The 17,977-nt window shown below is 53.1% G+C and overlaps 2 protein-coding genes across 4 annotated transcripts in view; one reads left to right on the plus strand and one right to left on the minus strand.

Annotated features, from left to right (window-relative positions):
• The window catches only part of Chka (choline kinase alpha), a 56,302-nt gene extending 51,495 nt beyond the window's left edge, over nt 1–4,807 (plus strand). For all 3 annotated transcript variants that reach the window (XM_026781163.1, XM_005351625.2, XM_005351626.2), the window contains 3 exons: nt 2,138–2,244; nt 2,719–2,800; nt 3,805–4,807. In XM_026781163.1, the coding sequence (XP_026636964.1) occupies nt 2,138–2,244; nt 2,719–2,800; nt 3,805–3,864 (249 nt within the window). In that variant the 3' untranslated portion in view covers nt 3,865–4,807. The remainder of the gene's footprint in view (nt 1–2,137; nt 2,245–2,718; nt 2,801–3,804) is intronic.
• Nucleotides 4,808–6,208: 1,401 nt separating this feature from the next.
• Nucleotides 6,209–17,122, minus strand: Tcirg1 (T cell immune regulator 1, ATPase H+ transporting V0 subunit a3). The gene is made up of 20 exons (XM_026781732.1): nt 17,062–17,122; nt 14,771–14,891; nt 14,415–14,493; nt 13,657–13,877; nt 13,495–13,583; nt 13,222–13,348; nt 13,060–13,142; nt 12,768–12,861; nt 12,309–12,521; nt 11,641–11,785; nt 8,729–8,868; nt 8,486–8,643; nt 8,320–8,410; nt 7,884–8,002; nt 7,592–7,805; nt 7,249–7,365; nt 6,973–7,083; nt 6,778–6,895; nt 6,435–6,612; nt 6,209–6,356 (listed from the first exon to the last, which is right to left on the minus strand). Exons 2-20 carry the CDS (start codon nt 14,885–14,887, stop codon nt 6,278–6,280), a joined length of 2,493 nt encoding a protein of 830 aa, XP_026637533.1. The 5' UTR covers nt 14,888–14,891; nt 17,062–17,122; the 3' UTR covers nt 6,209–6,277.
• Between the last annotated feature and the right edge of the window lie 855 nt (nt 17,123–17,977).

The following is a 17,977-nucleotide window of genomic DNA, read 5'->3' on the forward strand; positions in this document are numbered from 1 at the left end:
CTGGGAGTTCGAGGCCAGCCTGGTCTACAAGAGCTAGTTCCAGGACAGGAACCAAAAGCTAAGGAGAAACCCTGTCTCGAAAATAAAAAAAAAAAAAAAGTTTAAAAGATAGTCTATATATTCATTTAAGAGAGAAAGAGGGAAGGAGAGTGGTTTTTTTCTAGGGACTGAAGTTGGGACCTCTTTACATGCCGGATGGGTATTCTATACTACTCAGCCACATTCCAGCCCCATGATAGCTCTGCTTAAATTATGGCAAAAAAGTCTTAGGAAAATCCTTTTACTTTGTTAAAAGCATCATTTTGGATGGGGCTGCTTAGGAAGAGGGGGAAGAGAATTGTGAGCCTCGGCTACACTGCAGTACAATGCATCATAGTAAAGAGGAGTGCTGTAGATCAGTGGAAGCATTTGGTAGTGTGTAAGAAGCCCTGGGTTCAATCCCTAATAACAGTAGTAAGTTTTGTATTGGTTTGGTTTTTCAAAACAGGACTGTGTAGCCCTGGCTATCCTATAACTTGTTCTATAGACCAGGTTGATCTTGAATTCATAGAGATCTGCCTGCTTCTGCCCCCTGAGTGCTGGGCTTAAAGGCGTGTGCCACCACTACCACCCACCACAAGACAATAATTAAGTTTTGTTCTGTTGATGTGGGATGCATACTGAACATCTGGGTCCATATTTTGGTAACTCCCTGTGCTGTAGACACCTGGTTCAGTTAGGAGGTGGCAGACCTCCTATGGTTCCTCCAGTGTTTGCCAAAAGCCCCACTTCCTAGGCCTGTGTGCTAGACTGAGCATCCTGTGTGTAATTGGAGGAAAAGAGTCCCTGTGAATGGTTCCTTTCTCATCCTGAATCTCAGGAGGACGCTGGTTATGTGGAGTATTATTTCTTGTGGGAATTATGCTCCTGGGATTCTCTCATTTCTCAGCCTATCTCTGAATCCTGGGTGGAAGCTTATTGGGGTTTGGTCCTGAAAGTGGACAGGGAATGAGCAAGCCAAACTCACCTAGAATTCCACAGCTGCAGGATGGTGGCTCAAATGCTCCCTGTGAGGACAGATGTGAACAAGCCACTGCTGCAGATCAGCCAAGGAGCATCGGGAGCTCCATGAAGAGGCTTCAGGAATTACACTCCATTCCAGGGCTGGCCCTTCAAATGGGAGCTTGCTAAGATATCGAAAAGTGTCATCACTCTGTCTGCACACATTTTTTTTTTGTTTTTTTTTTTGTTTTGTTTTTCGAGACAGGGTTTCTCTGTGGCTTTGGAGCCTGTCCTGGAACTAGCTCTGTAGACCAGGCTGGTCTCGAACTCACAGAGATCCGCCTGCCTCTGCCTCCCAAGTGCTGGGATTAAAGGCATGCGCCACCATCGCCCGGCTGTCTGCACACATTTTAAGGCTGTTGGAGACGAACTTGAATGTGTCCAAAGCTAGGCAGCCAAGCTTCTGGGGTTGGGGAGCAGAGCACAGGTGACAGCATTGGTCCTAGGCTTGTTGGAAGAGAAGCTGGACCCAGAGGGTGGATAGCTCCAGATTTCAGAGCTGTCAGAATAGCTGGGAGGAGGGAATATCAGCCAGGGGCAGACTGTGGTGATCAAAGACGGTGCTAAAACTTTAGAATAATGTGCAAGTTACTTTCTAGTTAAATTTTTCTGAACTGTTGAGATGATGCAGGGGATGTCTCTCTTAGTCAGAGGGAGCTTGACCAGCTTGTGCGGAACCCTCGATTTGATCCCAGCACCACATAAATAAATAACAGAAGGAAAGATAGTGTGTGTGTGGGGCTCTGTCAGATATTAGCTCTGTGTATGTTGTAGTAATATAGAGCTTTCCCCCCATAATCCATTGTAGATACTTTATAGTGCATGGAATCCTGGAGTTCTTATTTTGAATTTCTGTGTGTAAGGGTGTTTTCTTGGCATGAATATCTGTCTGTTCTCTATGGGTATACAGTGCCTGCAGAGGCCAAAAGAGGGCATCGGATCCCCTGGGTCAGGGTCAGAAATCACCATGACCTTGCTGTTCTCACTCTGGCAGTACAAAGGCAGCGGCAGCCTGTGTGATAGGCGTGTTTGTAGTAGCTTTAGCAGTGTTTGTTTTAACCGTCATCCATCCTAACACAGTCAATTCTTTTTTAAGCTCCATTTTATTTCTAGTTACTTGGCTGCATTCCAGAATGATTTTGAAAGCCTCAGTGGTGAAGAGCAGTCCGCTACAAAAGAGGACATGCTGCTTGAGGTCAACAGGTAAGCTTTGCCTTGTAAAGTTGCTGCCAGTCGGTGCGGTTTTGTCCTGAGACTGGAGATGCTGACGTGGCTCTACTCACCTGCTGCTGTCCTAACATCAGTAGGAGAGGACGGTGTGGGTGACTGTGGGCTGGAGAAGCTCCTGCTCAGGGAACAGCTTCCTTCTGAGTGCACAGGGTGGGTTTTCAGGAGCTTCTATCAGCTGGGTTCTATATACTCCCCTGCAGCAGAGCATGGCCACCCCAGTGTCCTGTGTTCCCTGGCCAGGCAGCTGAATGCAATCACACCAGTAAGCATTCCCGTGGTAGAGGTGGGAAGAGTCCAGACCCTTCACATACAGTCCCACAAAAGGGCCAAGGCAACAGCTCTTAATGCATTAAGAGAGATCCTTGGTAGCATGGCCATGGGTATGATGTCTTTGGTTCCCTGACTGACCTTGCATGACTTATGTGCTTCTGACTTTTGTGATTACAGATTTGCCCTCGCCTCCCATTTCCTCTGGGGACTTTGGTCCATTGTACAGGCCAAGATTTCATCCATTGAATTCGGGTACATGGTATGTTTCAGGCGCAGTTTTTTCTTTTTTCTTTTTTGGCTGCAAGGAAAGACTGTAGTTTGTGAATGCTTGGCAGGAGCATTTGGTGACCTGGTAGCGCCAGGTTAGTTTGGCTCTGGAAACCCTTTTTGCTGGTGTTAGCTGCCTCACTCGAGGGCTATAGGTGCTGCTTGCCAGCTCCAGCCAAGTGCTAGCTGGGTCACTAAGTGAAGAAAGGTGACTGTGACGCCTCCCACAATAAGGATGTATATTCTTGTCACCACGCTGTACTCCAACCTCAGATACCCAGCTTCATGTTGGAGGCAGACGCCATTGTAAGTTAGACTGTCATCTGCTCTAACACTAGAGCTGTCTTTGTTCTTTTTGTTTGTTTGTTTGTTTGTTTGTTTTTCAAGACAGGGTTTCTCTGTGGTTTTGGAGCCTGTCCTGGAACTAGCTCTCGTAGACCAGGCTGGTCTCGAACTCATAGAGATCCGCCTGCCTCTGCCTCCCGAGTGCTGGGATTAAAGGTATGCGCCACCACCGCCCGGCCCTGTCTTTGTTCTTGACATGGACTCTTTTGTCTTGCGACAGGTCACACCCATACTAGGGTGACTCTATTTTAGATGAGAGGTTTGGTAATGATGCCATCAGGCAAAGACAGGAAAAATGTGGATACTTAAATTAAAGCGGATTTGGGGGTCAGCAAGATGGTTCAGCAGGCAAAGGCCTCTGCCAGTAAGCTTCCTGATACCTAGTATTTAGTGCCCACGTGGGGGAAGAGAACTGACTGTAGCAGGCTGTCCCTTGTCCTCCTCGCATGCTCTGTGGTGTGATAAATGAATTGTGGTGATCGGATGATACTGTTAGATGGAACGGGCTTCAGAACAAGGATGGGCACCAGGCATGCAGGTGTGCTTCTGTGGTGTGGCGGTCCACAGCAGCAAGTTAGGCACTTAGAGGTACAGGCATGAGTTTCCAGGTCAGGTCTACCTGACCACACAGTGCTGCTTGCTGTCTCTCAGGAATATGCCCAAGCCAGGTTCGATGCCTACTTTGACCAGAAGAAGAAGCTTGGGGTGTGAATGGGATGACTCCACTCTTCACCACTGGACTGCAGGAGGCGGCTGTGCCAGGCCCTCGGTGGAGCGTTGCTGTGCCCACTGCCCTGGGCAGAAGGTCTGGATGGCTCACTACTGAGCATCGATGTGTATGATACTACAGACTATATTAAAGTGGAGTAACATTTCTTTCATCTTTGTTTACGCTCTCACTAGGACTCTGAACCATGATTGGAAGCAGAAATATAGTACAATAGTGCAATAGCTCAGAACCCACCTAACCTGGAGGCCTTTTGGCTGCATGGCTGCAGCTTTCAGCCATATACGGCCCCAGCCAGACAGAGCAGTGCCATTTGGGTACTCCAAGCGCTGACTTAGGATATTAATGTACTGCAACACACCTGTGACCGGGCTTTGTAGATGACAATGTGACAGTGTGTTGTTGGTGATGCTTCTGAAAGGCGAGTGAGCAGACATACTGTGAAGTATCTCATCGGGTCTAGCCTGAGCCGTGGGGTCTGTGGATGGGCAGACTTCCTGGAGAAGCAGGTACACTTGAGCTACATCTGCAGAAAGTAGCTGCAGCCTTCCTGTGCCTGCCTACGCATGAGTACATGGGCCAGTGTCACTGACTGGCCGTGACGTCAGTTGTCTCCTGACTGGGGAGGAACAGTGGGGCCAGCTTCCTCAGCCTTTCTTGCCTTCCCTCTGCCTAGCCTGGAACTTGGATATCTGTCCAGGATTCTCCAAAGCTGCTTCCCATCTGGTGCCACTGGGAGACAGCAGCTGTATGTGGGGTACCGGGGTGCAGGTGGACTAGAGCTGTGAAATCCATGTACATTAAATGCCCAATGGGATAAACTTAGAATTTTTTTTTTACTCTGAATTCTGAATTGTTTTGTGCACATATTTCTGCTACCACCAAGACTGTATTATACAGAAAAATAAACCTCAGGCTGTGACCCTGCATGTATGTCAGTGCCTTGTTCTCCATGTGACGAATGGCGGATTAGGTACCCTCCTCCTCATCACACCTCATGCTCTGTGACACCACATGCTGGTGTTTCCATGACCCCAGATAGCAAAGATCCTGGGATCGCCCACCCTTCCTGCTTCGCCAGGAGTTAAGGCCTAGACAGCAGCAGAGGAAGCTGCAGTTGTCCCTATTACTCTGACCAATACAACTTCAGCAGGAACACTAACCTCTCTTGGAACTCTCCACTGGAGCTTAGGATGAACGTGACCATGGCTGCTTGTCCTGTCTCATAGTGGCTTCTCACCAGCTGACTCGAATAACAGACTCCTTCACCATCTGCTTGATCACGCCTCATGATCTTATCTTTAATTATGTGGTGGGGCAGGGGTAGCTACACATAGTATGAGTGTCCCAGAAGGCCAGAGGAATAGGATGTCCTGGAACTGGAGTCACAGGCAGTTGTGAGCTGCCCAAGTGAGTGCTGGGAACCAAACTTGGGTCTTCTGCAAGAGCAGTAAGGCTCTTAACCACCCCATGCTTTCCTGAACCTTCCCAGTGGTGACAGTGTCTTTCCCAAATCACCTCTGTAGCCCTGTCCCCTTCCTGCCTGCTGATTCCTGTCCTTGTGCTGAGCCTTTCCAGGACTTCTGACTGGTCAAGTGAGCAGGGATCAGGTCCATCCAAGCCTGATCACACCCATTAGTGGGGATGACTACCAGGACAGTGCTTGCTAGTGCTATGGCAATGTTGTTCCCATGGCAACCAGAATAGCCTGTCCAAGCAGGTAAGTGTCAGAGCTAGGGTAGACCTACTGGTGTCTCCTGGGAATCATCCACAGCTCTTCTGCCCAGCTCTGTTACACTTAGCTTAGTCTGCCAAGCATGTGAACTGTCTAAAAGACTGCTATTCCCAACCCTGCACAGGCCACACCCCTCCCTGCAGCTTGGCCAGGACCGTTGTGGCTAGCTGTGCCCAGAGCAGCTCTGGCCTCAAAGCAGCCTTCGTTGCTGGGCCTTCAGCTGCATGAACTACTTTGTAACTTGGCTGGAAAACAGGGCCTCTAGTCTCCAACATGCACTCCCACCTCAGCCAAAGATGGAGAGAAGAGGACCTTAGGATTTCAGGGAGGCAGGGCCTGAAGTCAGCCAGTTTGTATGCCTCCTCCCACATAACTAGAATGTCCCTTCTTAACCCTAGATAACTCTTTTGTACCCAAAGAGTCTGTGGATGTGTTCATGGGTTCTCACAGCTACTTCTAAAAGTCTTAGGTCCTAGACCAGTGCCTCCTGCCCACCACCTCAGCTGAAGGTGTTCTAAGTATCCAGCATATTGGGAATCCAGAGCCCTGACCATTGTAGTGTCTGCCCAGTCCCATAGCCCAGAGACGACTAAGGCAAAGTTCCTGGGCCAGCCAGTTCTTTATTCCTTTCCCGATTTGGAGAGGCAGGGATCACAGCGGATTTACTCATTGTCCACAGTGAAGGTGAAGGGACTGAGCTTGTAGCCAGTACCTGAGTAGAACTTGTTCTGGAACTCCACCCTGGGGGTGAGAAAGGGGCCAGTGAGGAGAATGCCACCCACTCCCCTCCATGCCAGGGCTCACTACGGGTGCGCTCACCAGTGCAACCGCAGGGCATGCAAGAAGGCTGAGAGCCCTTCCATCACTAGCAAGATGGCCACAGTCAACACAGCAAAGGCAGCAAACACAGGGACCAGCACCACTGCTGCCACGCCCATCTCTCGACCCATACCCAGGCCTATGCGCATCACCATGGCCCACAGGACCTCAGATAGCTCTGCACATAAACAAGGGGACAGTGGGATCAAGGATGGGGCAATGCCTGTTAGCATCCCCACCCACAGTAGCATCCTTGAATCCTCCCTGGAGCTGGTGAGGCACCTCTGAGGGGAACCCAGTTTGACAGGGTAGGATATGGATGCCTGGGAGAAAGGTCACTCACGGGCATGGGCTAGGCTCAGGGCCCAGAGACGCAAGTAGGAGGCTGTGTTGGAGATGCAGCCCAGGCAGAATTCAATGGTGTGGATGGCCTGGTGCATAAAGACCTCAGAGGGGACAAACTGCACGATAAGAGGCAGTGAGACAGCAGCTGAGGCTGGCAGCCCCCTCCCAACAAGGAAGTGCTACACCCACCGACCTCAGCTTCCTCATCATCCCCTGGGATCCCAGCCTTCTCCTCATCAGGGCTCCAGGTATTCTCCGAGGTGGAAGCATCGGAAGAGGCCAGAAGCTTGTCGCTGTCCTTGTCCTAAGAGCAGCAGGTAGGTAGCATCAACAGCTCCAGCCCCAGAGACAGCCCATGTCACCTGCCCATACCACCCACCCAGCCACATGGGGCCACAGGGAAGCAAGGAGTACCTCCCACGCGGCCCTCCTTCCCCGTACTCCTCCCTATTTCTACCTGTTGGCCTACCGGCCTTCTCTGAGTATTTCTGTGACGGTGCTGCCGCAGCAGGTACAAGGGTGTGCCCAGCAACAGGATAGGAACAGTGGCCAAAGCCAGGACCACCAGCACATACTGTACCACTTCCTGTGGGCAGAGGGTAAGGCCACCACACACAGTGTGTGCATGCGATGAGTGGCTTGGTATGGGACCCCTGAGAAGGGACTTGAGGTTCCCAGCACCCCCTGGTAAGGCCATCACCTTGGACATCATTGTCTGCAGGGATTCTGGCCCACAAGCCATTTCTCAAATGGCTCTGCAGGTCCAGGTGGCCCCAGGACTAAAGTCCCCAGGGAAAAGGGTCTGAGCCTACCTGCCCATGGAAGAGTGGCTGATTGGTCGGGCTTTGGGCAAAGAGGAACATATTGATAAAGTGAATGAGGATGCTGGGAGCCGTGGAGGCGCTGGCAGCTGAGACCTGCAGCCACTTGTAGACAATGAGGAACACAAGATAGCCAAAGAGGCCCAGCAGGAAGATGAGTTCGGGCAAGGTCTCTAGCAGGAGCCGGTGTGCCTGGCCAAAGTGCCTGTGGGAAGAGACAGGTCACAGAACACTCCTGGCCCCACGAGGACACTGCCCATTCCCACTGGCAGCTCGGGCTCACATGTGGTTGAAGATGCTGAGAAACACCCCGAAGGCCATATGGGTGACCCCAAGGATGACAGACATCTTCATCTTGAAAGAGTTGAGGAAGCTCAGGTGGTTGGTAGCCAGGCTCCAGATCTGGGGCAGTGGGAGAAGTGGGTACTGAGGGACACCATGGTCAGTTTTGCCAGGGCACCCCCAGTTGTCTCATCACCTTCCTGCTCCCCGATGAACCCAACCAGAACTCCCTCCCAAGTGTTTGAATCACACCTGTGCACCATGACCTGCAGTCTGGATACTATTTTTACAGGCCTCTCTGCCTGTGTGCCAGCCTTAGCACAGAAAGTGTCCAGTGCCAACTGCCAAAGGGGGCAGTGGACAGATGGAGCTGTGGCACCCTGGCCAGCCTCCCAACGGCCTCCACCACTCACATGCACCAGTGTGGCCCCACTTACCGGGTCAATGCCAAAGGGATACGGTCCCAGGAAGACACCGGTGATGTTGGGGTTCAGGGTGAGCATGGGATGCTGGGACAGATACTTGTCACTGCAGTGATAGTAAATGGTGTCAGGGTTGCGCAGTGGACCAGGGGCCCTAGGTGGGTAGGGACATAGGTCCTACCTCCAGCCTGACTGGTTGGCCATGGCGGCCACACTCCAGCCCGAGGGGAAAATGGTAGTGGCGCGGCTGAAACACTCGTTGTAGATGAAGCCAGTGTAGATGGAGAACAGGCCCATCAGCAAGAGTAAGTAGCGCCCCCCGAAGAAGGTCTGCCAGATCTGGGGGAGTAAGGGAGATGGTGTGATGAGAGGCTGCTCAACGCTGTCCTGTCCTCTACCCCGGCCAGGCATGGATGGTTCGTACCTCATTTTGTGCGGCTTTCACGGCTGGCCGGTTCTCCGTGAGGACCATGGCCAAGGCGAAGAGAAACATGAGCAGTCCGTGACCCACGTCACCAAACATCACAGCGAAGAGAAAGGGGAAGGTGATGATGGTATAAGGAGCTGTAGGCAGACAGGAGACAGTCAGGCTGATTCCCACGGGGGGGGGGGGGGGGGGCAAGACCTGTCAAGAGCGTGTTCGTGAGGCAAGGATCACAGTGTCAGCCCCATCTGCCTGCTTCTCCACCCATAAAATGGAGATCCCAGTGCCACCTTGCAGGCCTGCAGGTGACAGGCTGTGGGCACAGGTGGAACAGTTCCACCTGCAGTTAAAGCTGGAGCTGCTGCTGAGTGGCCCAGGATGGTCTTGAACTCCAGAAGTGACCCTCCTGATTGCTATTGCTTTGTTTGTGTGTGCTTGTGTGTGGATGTGGGTGGGGTCAGAGGACACTAGGTGTCATTTCCCAGAAGCCTTTCCATCATGACAGTGTTTGTCATTATCCTGGAACTTCGCCAGGGAGCTGCCTGGCCCCAGCTCCCATGTCACCACCATTGGAGTTACAGCCATGCACTGCTGGGCCTACATAGGCTCTGAAGAGCCACTGGTGGTCTTCAGGCTTTGCTGGCCTAGCAGCTTCCCAGCTGTTGATAAGTGTTTTCTTAAAAACATTTGCTAATTTATTATCGGGAAGGTGTGCGTGTGTGAAGGTCAGAGAACTTGTAATAGAAGGCTCTCCTGAGTTCTGGAAATTGAACTCAGATTGTCAGACTTACTGACAAGCTTTACTCAATGAACCATCTCTCTGGTCCCAACTATTACATTTAAGATCTTTAAGCTAGGCATGATGGCTCGTACCTGTAATTCTAGCACTCAGGAAGCCAAGGCAGGAGAATTGCCACGAGCTCAAGGTCAACCTGCAGTATAGTGTAGGACCCTGTCTGGTGGCACGCGCCTTTAATTAGCTCTAAGGAGGCAGAGGTAGGCAGATACTGTGAGTTCAAGGCCAGCCTGGTCTACGTAGAGAACTCCAGGACAGCCAGGACAACAGAGAGAAACCCTGTCTCAAAAAAGCCAAAAACCAAGCCAAAAACAACAACAGTAACAACAACAAAACAAACAACAGTGCTAAACAAATCAAAAAGGGGGAAGAACAAAAAAAGCTTCACATATAAATATCCAAAGGACGGAGAGCCAGGTGGTCCTGGTGGGCAGTAAGCAAGTTCCAGAAGGCCAAACTGGTTAAGCTAATCTCAGGAACTAGGGTTGGGAGGAGAGCCCTAGTGCACACATCTAATCATGGGCTCATTTGTTATCCCTTCAGCAGCTAGACTGTGGCCCTACCACCAGCACCTCAGACTGTGACTTAAAGAACTGGGCATGGGCCAGGCGGTGGTGGTGCACACCTTTAATCCCAGTACTTGGGAGGTAGAGGCAGGAGGATCTCTGTTAGTTTGAGGCCATTCTGGTCTACAAAGTGAGTTCAATGACAGCCAAGACCATTATATAGAGAAACTGTCTCAGAATCAGAAAACAAAAAAAAAAAAAAAAAAAAAAAAAAAAAAAAAAAAAAAAAAAGGGGGGGGCGGGAGAGAGGGCTCAAAAGTTAAGAGCATTGTCTGCTCTTCCAAAGGTCCTGAGTACAATTCCTGGCAACCACATGGTGGCTCACAACCATCTGTAAAGAGGTCTGGTGCCCTCTTCTGGTCTGCAGACATGCACACAGAATATTGTATACATAATAAATAAATAAATAGATAGATAAATAAATAAATAAATAAATATTTTTAAAAAATGATGTGGAACTCACTCTTGTAGACCAGGCTGGCCTCAAACTCACAGAGATCTGCCTGCCTGTGCCGCCTGAGTGCTAGGATTAAAGGCTGGGATTAAAGGCGTGCGCCACCACCACCTGGCTGAGCCTTGAACTTTCTATGTAGCTGAAGATAACTGAAAATTTTATCTTCCTATTTATTTATTTGGTTTTTTTTTCAAGACAGGGTTTCTCTGTGTAGCTCTAGCTATCCTAGAACTCGCTCTATAGACAAGGCTGGCCTCAAACTCAGAGATGCATCTTCCTCTGCCTCCCAAGTGCTGGGATTAAAGTTGTGCGCCACCATCGCCCATGACTGGTTTTTTTTTTTAATAAATATTTGTAGTTGTTGAAAATTTTTATTTATTTATATTTTATGTATGAGTTCTCTGCATGTATATCTACATGCCAGAAGAGGGCATGAGATCCTGACACAGATAGTTGTGAGCCACTATGTGGTTGCTGGGAGTTGAACTCAGGACCTCTGGAAGAGCAGCCAGTGCTCTTAACCTCTGAGCCATCTCTCCAGCCTGACTCTGAATTCCTGATCCTCCTGTGTGCTGGGATCCTGTGCTCAGTTTCTGCTGAGGATTGGGCCCGGGACTTCGTAAACTTACAAGCACTATCAACTGAGCTCCACCCTCACCAGTTATCCCAACTTCCTAAAAATGCAGTGCAGCCAACTGCGCCGCAACTACAGGCTGCTCGGGGCACTCCGACAGCCACCAGCCTTCCCAACACTTCTCTAAGGTTTGTGCTACTACTCTTGCGTTATAGACCGGGAAAAAACGAGACCCACAGAAACTAAGAAACTCATCAAAACCAGTGAGCTAGACTTCAAGCCCCTCCCAAGCCTGGTTCCTGGACTGATCCTTGCTGGCTCCTTGTGGATTTAACAGCAGAAATAAATATAAAGTCCCGATGGGGACTAAAGCAAACTGGGGAATAAGCCTCTATTGCAAGAGGATGGGGTGGGCCCAGCTCCTAGCCCTCTCAAAGTGTGTACCCCAAAGGCAAAGGCCTCCCTGAGATCCGGACAGAAGCTGAGAAGGCCGGTCCCTACTGAGGATGCAGTGGCTCTCACCAGGGTTGACTTCTCGATAGCGGCCCACACCATAGGCATCCACAATGCCCTGGAAGCTGGCGGTGAAGCGGTTGGTCCGGATGAGGGTCGGAGGCATGTCCCGGCTGGGTATGCGGTGAGCTACAGCACTCACTCCTGCCTCGCTCTGGGGTGCACAGGGGTAGAGAGGCAGAAGCTGATGGCGCAGGCTTCAGAAACCCTGGAGCCCCCACCCAGGCCCAGCCGAGACTGAACATGGCAATGGGATGGCGTGGAGGAGCTTGGTCAGCCTGTCAGCATTTGCCAAAGGAAAGTGTGCCTCTTCTCATCAGGTAGCCCAGGAGAGGGACCTATGCCCACTCTGGAGAACCAGCTCTGCACCACCAGGTGTGTGCTATAATGTCCCCTTGGGCACCACCATTGGGAAGGGGCCTGAGGTCACATAACCACTGCTTTGGAAGCGCAACTTTATAATTCTCTTGTGTAGCTTGCAGAGACTCCGAGAAATTGGAGGAGGGAGGGTTATGGGGCCAGGACCATGTGGGTAATGCCCCGGGGGAAGGGACTTCTAAGAAAGAGACCCCCGTCCCAATCCCACGGCAAAGGTGAGGTACTGGAAGCTTGAGGTGCCGAGAGCAGAAGGAGGAACAGCAAAGAAAGCATGTATTCCTGGCAGCCCGTATGCTCACTGAGCCATCCTGGAGCGCCTGCTGGAGGGTGGGCAGGTCCCGTGTGGCACACCACACCTCGGCAATGAGGCACTTGTGTGTGGTGCTCACACTGCACTGATTGAGAGCCAAGTATACAGCCTTCATCTTGCGGATCTGCACCTGCCCTGGTGGCAGCAGCTGCTGTACCCGGCCCAACACCTGGCTCAGGAATCGTTCTGCTTCCCCCAGGACCTGGGACCAAAAGTGGCAATCAGAAGGGACAGTGAGCCGGGCGGTGGTGGCGCACGACTTTAATCCCAGCACTCGGGAGGCAGAGGCAGGTGGATCTCTGTGAGTTCGAGACCAGCCTGGTCTACAAGAGCTAGTTCCAGGACAGGCTCCAAAACCACAGAGAAACCCTGTCTCGAAAAACCAAAAAAAAAAAAAAACAAGGGACAGTGAGGGAGGCTGTGGGGATCAGGCCACGTGGGTGCTCACCTCCTGAAGCTCCTCACTCTGCTGCTGCAGCTGCTGCAACACAGCATGCCGGGCTTCCTCTTGCTCCAGGTAAGGGAAGACGTGACAGTGGAAGCTGATGGGGAGATGGGGTTTTAGGAAGCCACCAAGCAGAGCTGGGGTCAGGACAAATTTGGTGGTGTTACAGGGGCCTGGGGTACACAGGGTCAGCAATAGCTATCTGGGAGCCTAACGCGGCAGTAGGGGGCTGGACACCTACGGAGACCTAGTGGTCACACACACACACACACACACACACACACACGAGGCTCACCAGTCTGTGATCTTTCGGATCTTCTGACCAATCTGCTCACCCCAGTAGGAGATGACAAAGGTCATCCAACTTGCAGGCTCACCCTGAGGGAGTCAGGCTTAGTTAATCCCTGGAGCCCTGGCTCCTCCCAACCCCCCCTCACCCCGCCCCTTATCAGCTCACCGTCACCGGGTCCTCCAGCTGCCCCTCCGTCTCCCGAAAGCTGGCAATGAGGAAGCCGCGGCAGGCTCTCCAGAGCAGGCGCTCCAGGGCAGCAGCCTTGTAGGGCTCCACAGCACCTGCCACAAAGCTGCCAGCGGGGCTGGAGGGGGGCTGCAGCCTCCCATCCCACCCACCTCAGCAGGAAGCACCCCGGGCATGCTCCCACACACAGAGACGCAGGGGTCATCCTGTCCCTTCTCTGGCTTATGGGAGAAGCCAAACTACTCCACTCACTTGACCTTCAGGTCTGCATGTGGCCCCCGAGCATCTGGAAGCAGAGGCGTTCTCTCAGAGGAGGGTCCCTCAGTGTGGGCAGCTGCCATCTGGGCAACAAGAGACATTGTGAGCCCCAGCCCAGGTCGTCTCTGCCCCGTCCCTGTCTTGGCTGGGGCTCACCGGGGGGCCATGGCTCTGGCTGAGCACAGCTGAGTGGAGCTGCAGCTGGTGCAGCTGGGCCCGCAGTGCCTGCTGGTTGCCTCGAACATTCCGAAGCTCCTGGGCCAGGCGGTCCGTCTCCTCCTGGATTCGCAGCAGCTCTCGGGGAGGTGGTGCTGGCAGTGTCCCCTCAGGTGGGGGCAGTGTCAGGCCAGCCCGCTGTACTTCTTCCTGTAAGAAGGCTAGACACAGAAAGGGGGGTAAGGGGAAGCCACACAGGGTCATGCCATCTAATAGCTACTATTAGCTAAGGGCTGCTAGACATACAGGGAGATCCCAAATGCTCGTCAAGTGCTATTACTAATCCACTGAGTCAAAGAGTTCCAGAAAAATCCCCAGTCATACTGCTGTTCAGGAAGCTTTGCTCCCTGGGCTCTCCCCTCGCCTCTGGCCTACGAAGAAGCAGCCCAGCCCTCGACCCCAGCCTCTGCCCACACCAGTCCACCTAGAGGAGAAAATTCAGCCCATGCCTCTTGTTTTCTGCCATTTATTCTGAGTTGTGGACTGACTCCAAGCTACTCCACAGCGCTGTAGGGCCTCTGCTCCACCCACTCAGAGTAAGGACACCCTACAGACCCCAGCAGCAACTCTGGTCGGTTCTGCCTGCACTCCCTGTCTCTGCCTTTCACCTGGGTAACCCAGGTACTTCCCCTCAGACCAAGTTTGCCCAGTCTCCTTTCGGGAAGGCAGCCTGGAAAGTGGGCCTGAGCCCAACTTACTGAAGGTCTTCTCTAGCTCCTCGCAGCGCCGGACATCCACCACAAAGCGCCTCTGGAAGGCACTCACGGATGCGTTGAGCTGAGAAGGATATACAGAGGACTCAGAGTCTCAGGGAGGAGACCAAGGAGGTCACTGCTCTGGGGTCCAGCCCTGAGGCATCGCCTCCAAAACGTCACTAGGTGCCCAGTTAGTCTAAAGATGAGCTGGAGCGGACTCAACCCAAGCCAGTGGGCATGGGAAGAGCACTTGTGCTAGGAGGGGGGGGGGATGCTCCTGCAGGGGGCCAGAGGGCCAGGGGCCTTAAGAGGGCCCTTCTGGATGTGGGTTACCTGCCCAAGACTCTGTCCCCACTCACGTCTCTAAACTCCACGAGGCCCAGCTCACCCAGCTGGCTCACGCAGGTGTAGGCAGCCGCTGTGGGCAGCAGGAGCTGGACCAAGGCCACCTCTTCACTCCGGAACATGGAACCCATGATCCTTAGGACAGGCAAAAGGTTAGTCAGGAGCCCTCTCCAGGCAGGCGTCCATACACCTGCTCCCATCCACTGGACAGATAGAGAAACTGAGGCCCAGCAAGGTGGAATGGATACGAAGATTGTCTCTAAGCTAGCTTTCCATGGCCTCCTTGTCCCAGGCCAGCCCAGCAGAGGCCAGACACACTGGCTCCGCCCAGTGCTCCAGAACCTCTCTCAGCCTGCCCTTGCTCTAGACTCCTGCTAATCCCTGGGATCCCAGGCTCTAGTCCTGAGGCTGTGACAGCTGACACGTCCAGTCAGCCTCCCTACACAGGCAGTGGGGTGAGGGTGGAGTGCCCTCTAGGTCTCCTGGGGCTAACAACCTGAAGAGGTTGATCAGCTGGGAGCTGCTTTTGGCCAGCTGGCTTGCCAGCATTTCCTGCGGGGTTGGGGACAGTTTTAGTGTTGAAACCAATGAAAGTGAAACTGTGGAGCAATGAACAGGAAGGCCTGGTGGCCTTGCTCCAACCCCAGCAGGCACAGAAACTTCCTGATGAGAGTGGACTCCAGTGGGCCCTGCAGTTGCCCCCAAAGCCCACTCTCCCCAGGCCCTGGTCTGCAGCTAGGGGTCCTAGTGGGACAGTTTCTTCGGCACACAATGGAGAGGAACTTTAGGGCCCAGCTTGTTATATGGGTCTGCCCAGAGGCCACTTCCTCCCCAAGGCCTGGTTTTCTTAACTTAAAAGGGAACCACAGTCCTGTCCCTAGCCTGGGAGCAGAAATAACTCAGAGGGTAACCAAAGACTTCAGAAGAGACAGGCCCTGAACAGGCAATGGTGGGCAGGAAGAGCTGGGTGCCATCACCCAAGAGCATGGCTCTGGCCACAGAGCAGAGGGCTAGGCACCAAGTCTCTAGGGTGCTGCCTAGATTGTGACCAACTCTGTGCCACTAAGGAGGTCACTTGCCCTCTCTGGGTCTGTATTTCCTCTTCATTAAATAAGACTCGGCCTTGCCGGGCTCAGGAGGCAGAGGCAGGAGGATCTCTGGGAGTTAGAGGCCAGCCTGGTCTACAAGAGCTTGTTCCAGGAGGCAGAGGCAGGCGGGTCTCTGTGAGGGGGGAGGTGAGCTAAAGAACAGAACCTCTGTATCTTCTAAAAATACCACCACGCCAAGGCAACGGCCTTTTTCTTTCTTTCTTTCTTTCTTTCTTTCTTTCTTTCGCTCATTCTTTTTTTTTTTGTTTTTTGTTTGTTTGTTTTTGTTTTGTTTTTTAAGACAGGGTTTCTAAGTACCCTGGTTATCCTGGAACTCACTACATAGATCAGGCTGGAGATCAGCCTGCCTCTGCCTCCAGAATGCTGGTATTAAGGACTTGCAATGCCGGGCAGCCGTCTGCCGCAGCCACCACCACAATGGCCCACCCCAGCCTTATCTTATAGGTGAGTCAACTCAGGTTGAGTCAGGTGAAGTCTAAGGTCACATGGTCAGCTAGACCCAAACCAGAGAAAGGTCTGTTGGAGACCAGCGGGAAGCTGCTACGATGGTCACGTTCTGACCTGTCCCAGCACCATAACCAACACCGCTGGGCTTACCCAGTCGCGGAACCCCAACCATCTCGATGCAAGACAAACGGAAGTACCTCCCTGCCCCCTGCAGTCCACACTGTGCACTGGGATTTAACAGCTCCTGTCTCCTGCAGCCAGCAGGGTATCATCCGCGGGATAAACCCACACACACCGCTTGTGCTCCAGCCTTCCCCGGATGCCCTGAAGCTCGGTTTCACTCCTGCACCCCTTTCTTGGTCCTTCCTTCAGCCTCTTCTCCCAGCCCCTGCCTTTTGGAGGATAACGGCACGAGGAAAGGAGTTGGAATCCGCCCCGAGCCCCGCCACTTCCTAGTTAGGTGGCCTCTGTTTCCTCATCTGTAGAATGGGTCCCTCCCTAAGAACCAGACGCAGCAGGAGGCTCCCTGAGCTCAGGCCAGGTGAGGTGAACGCCGAACTTGCCCAGAGCTAGCAACCCATCCTCCTGCTCCTCCTTGCGGCCTGTCTGCACCCCATACGGCCTGAAACCGGCGCGTGGCCTCTGAGCTTCCTCCACCCGGAGTCGGGCGGGGTGCCTGGACCCCTGCCCGGGCAAAGGAGGCAGGTCGAGGGCAGGGCTGAGACTCCGCGGCCCCGCGGGACACTCACCCTGGTGGGCAGGTCACTCAGCGCCGGTTTAGGATCTGAGCCCGGGCAGCCGGCGGGAGCAGTTCACTCCAGCTCCGAAAGGCAGGGGAGTGGGCGTGGTCTGCAGCGCCCCGCCCACTGTCCGTCCCGTCCCGCCCCCGCTGAGTTCGGGCTGTTGGGGGGGGGGGGGACGAGACTAGAAGGAAGGTGGCGTTTGGGAAGTTTCTAGGTGTCTCAGAATCGTTTACTCCCGGGACTGGGAGATAACCGACAACCGTGGTGCGGGGTAGGGCCTTGGGAATAGGCCACCTTCCCTTCCCTCTTAAAACCTACGTCCTGATGGGTCCTAGAACACAAAGGCTGGTACTAGGATCCAAGATCTGTTGCTATCCCCACCTCACCCAGACCAGTCTAAGCGTCCCAGAAGGCTGGCACGGGGCTGTCCCACTCTTTGGGTACCTCTCCACTGGCAGCAGGGCGTTTGTCAGGCCAATCTTTGCTAAGGAAATTGCACCCAGGAGGCCAGAAGACTCTCCAGGAGCTCCCGGTCTTGAGGTCCCAGTGACCGGAAACTGAAATTCAGGGTCATTCAGCTGCCTGCACTTTGGACAGACTAGACTGTACCCACTGGGGACCACAGGAACAAGGGGCCCCTCAGCTCTGATGATCCTTGGACCCCATATAGTAAACAGGGCCTTGGTGTGTGTGGGGAGTATGGAATGAAAGCCTGGGGCTACCTAGAAATGGAGTCAAGGTGGGCATTCTCAGGACACAGCTGTGGCATGCCTGATCTGAGGTGTGAGAACCCTCATACAAGTACAGCAGGGGTCACAGGTCAGTGCTCTACAGTTCAGGCAAACCAATGACCACAGAACTGTTATGATTGCTCTGAGGTAGAGGTATACCTTCAGCCATGAAAAGCCAGCAGCCACCCTCC

The sequence above is a fragment of the Microtus ochrogaster genome, chromosome 8 (assembly GCF_000317375.1).
Source record: "Microtus ochrogaster isolate Prairie Vole_2 chromosome 8, MicOch1.0, whole genome shotgun sequence".
NCBI lineage: Eukaryota > Metazoa > Chordata > Mammalia > Rodentia > Cricetidae > Microtus > Microtus ochrogaster.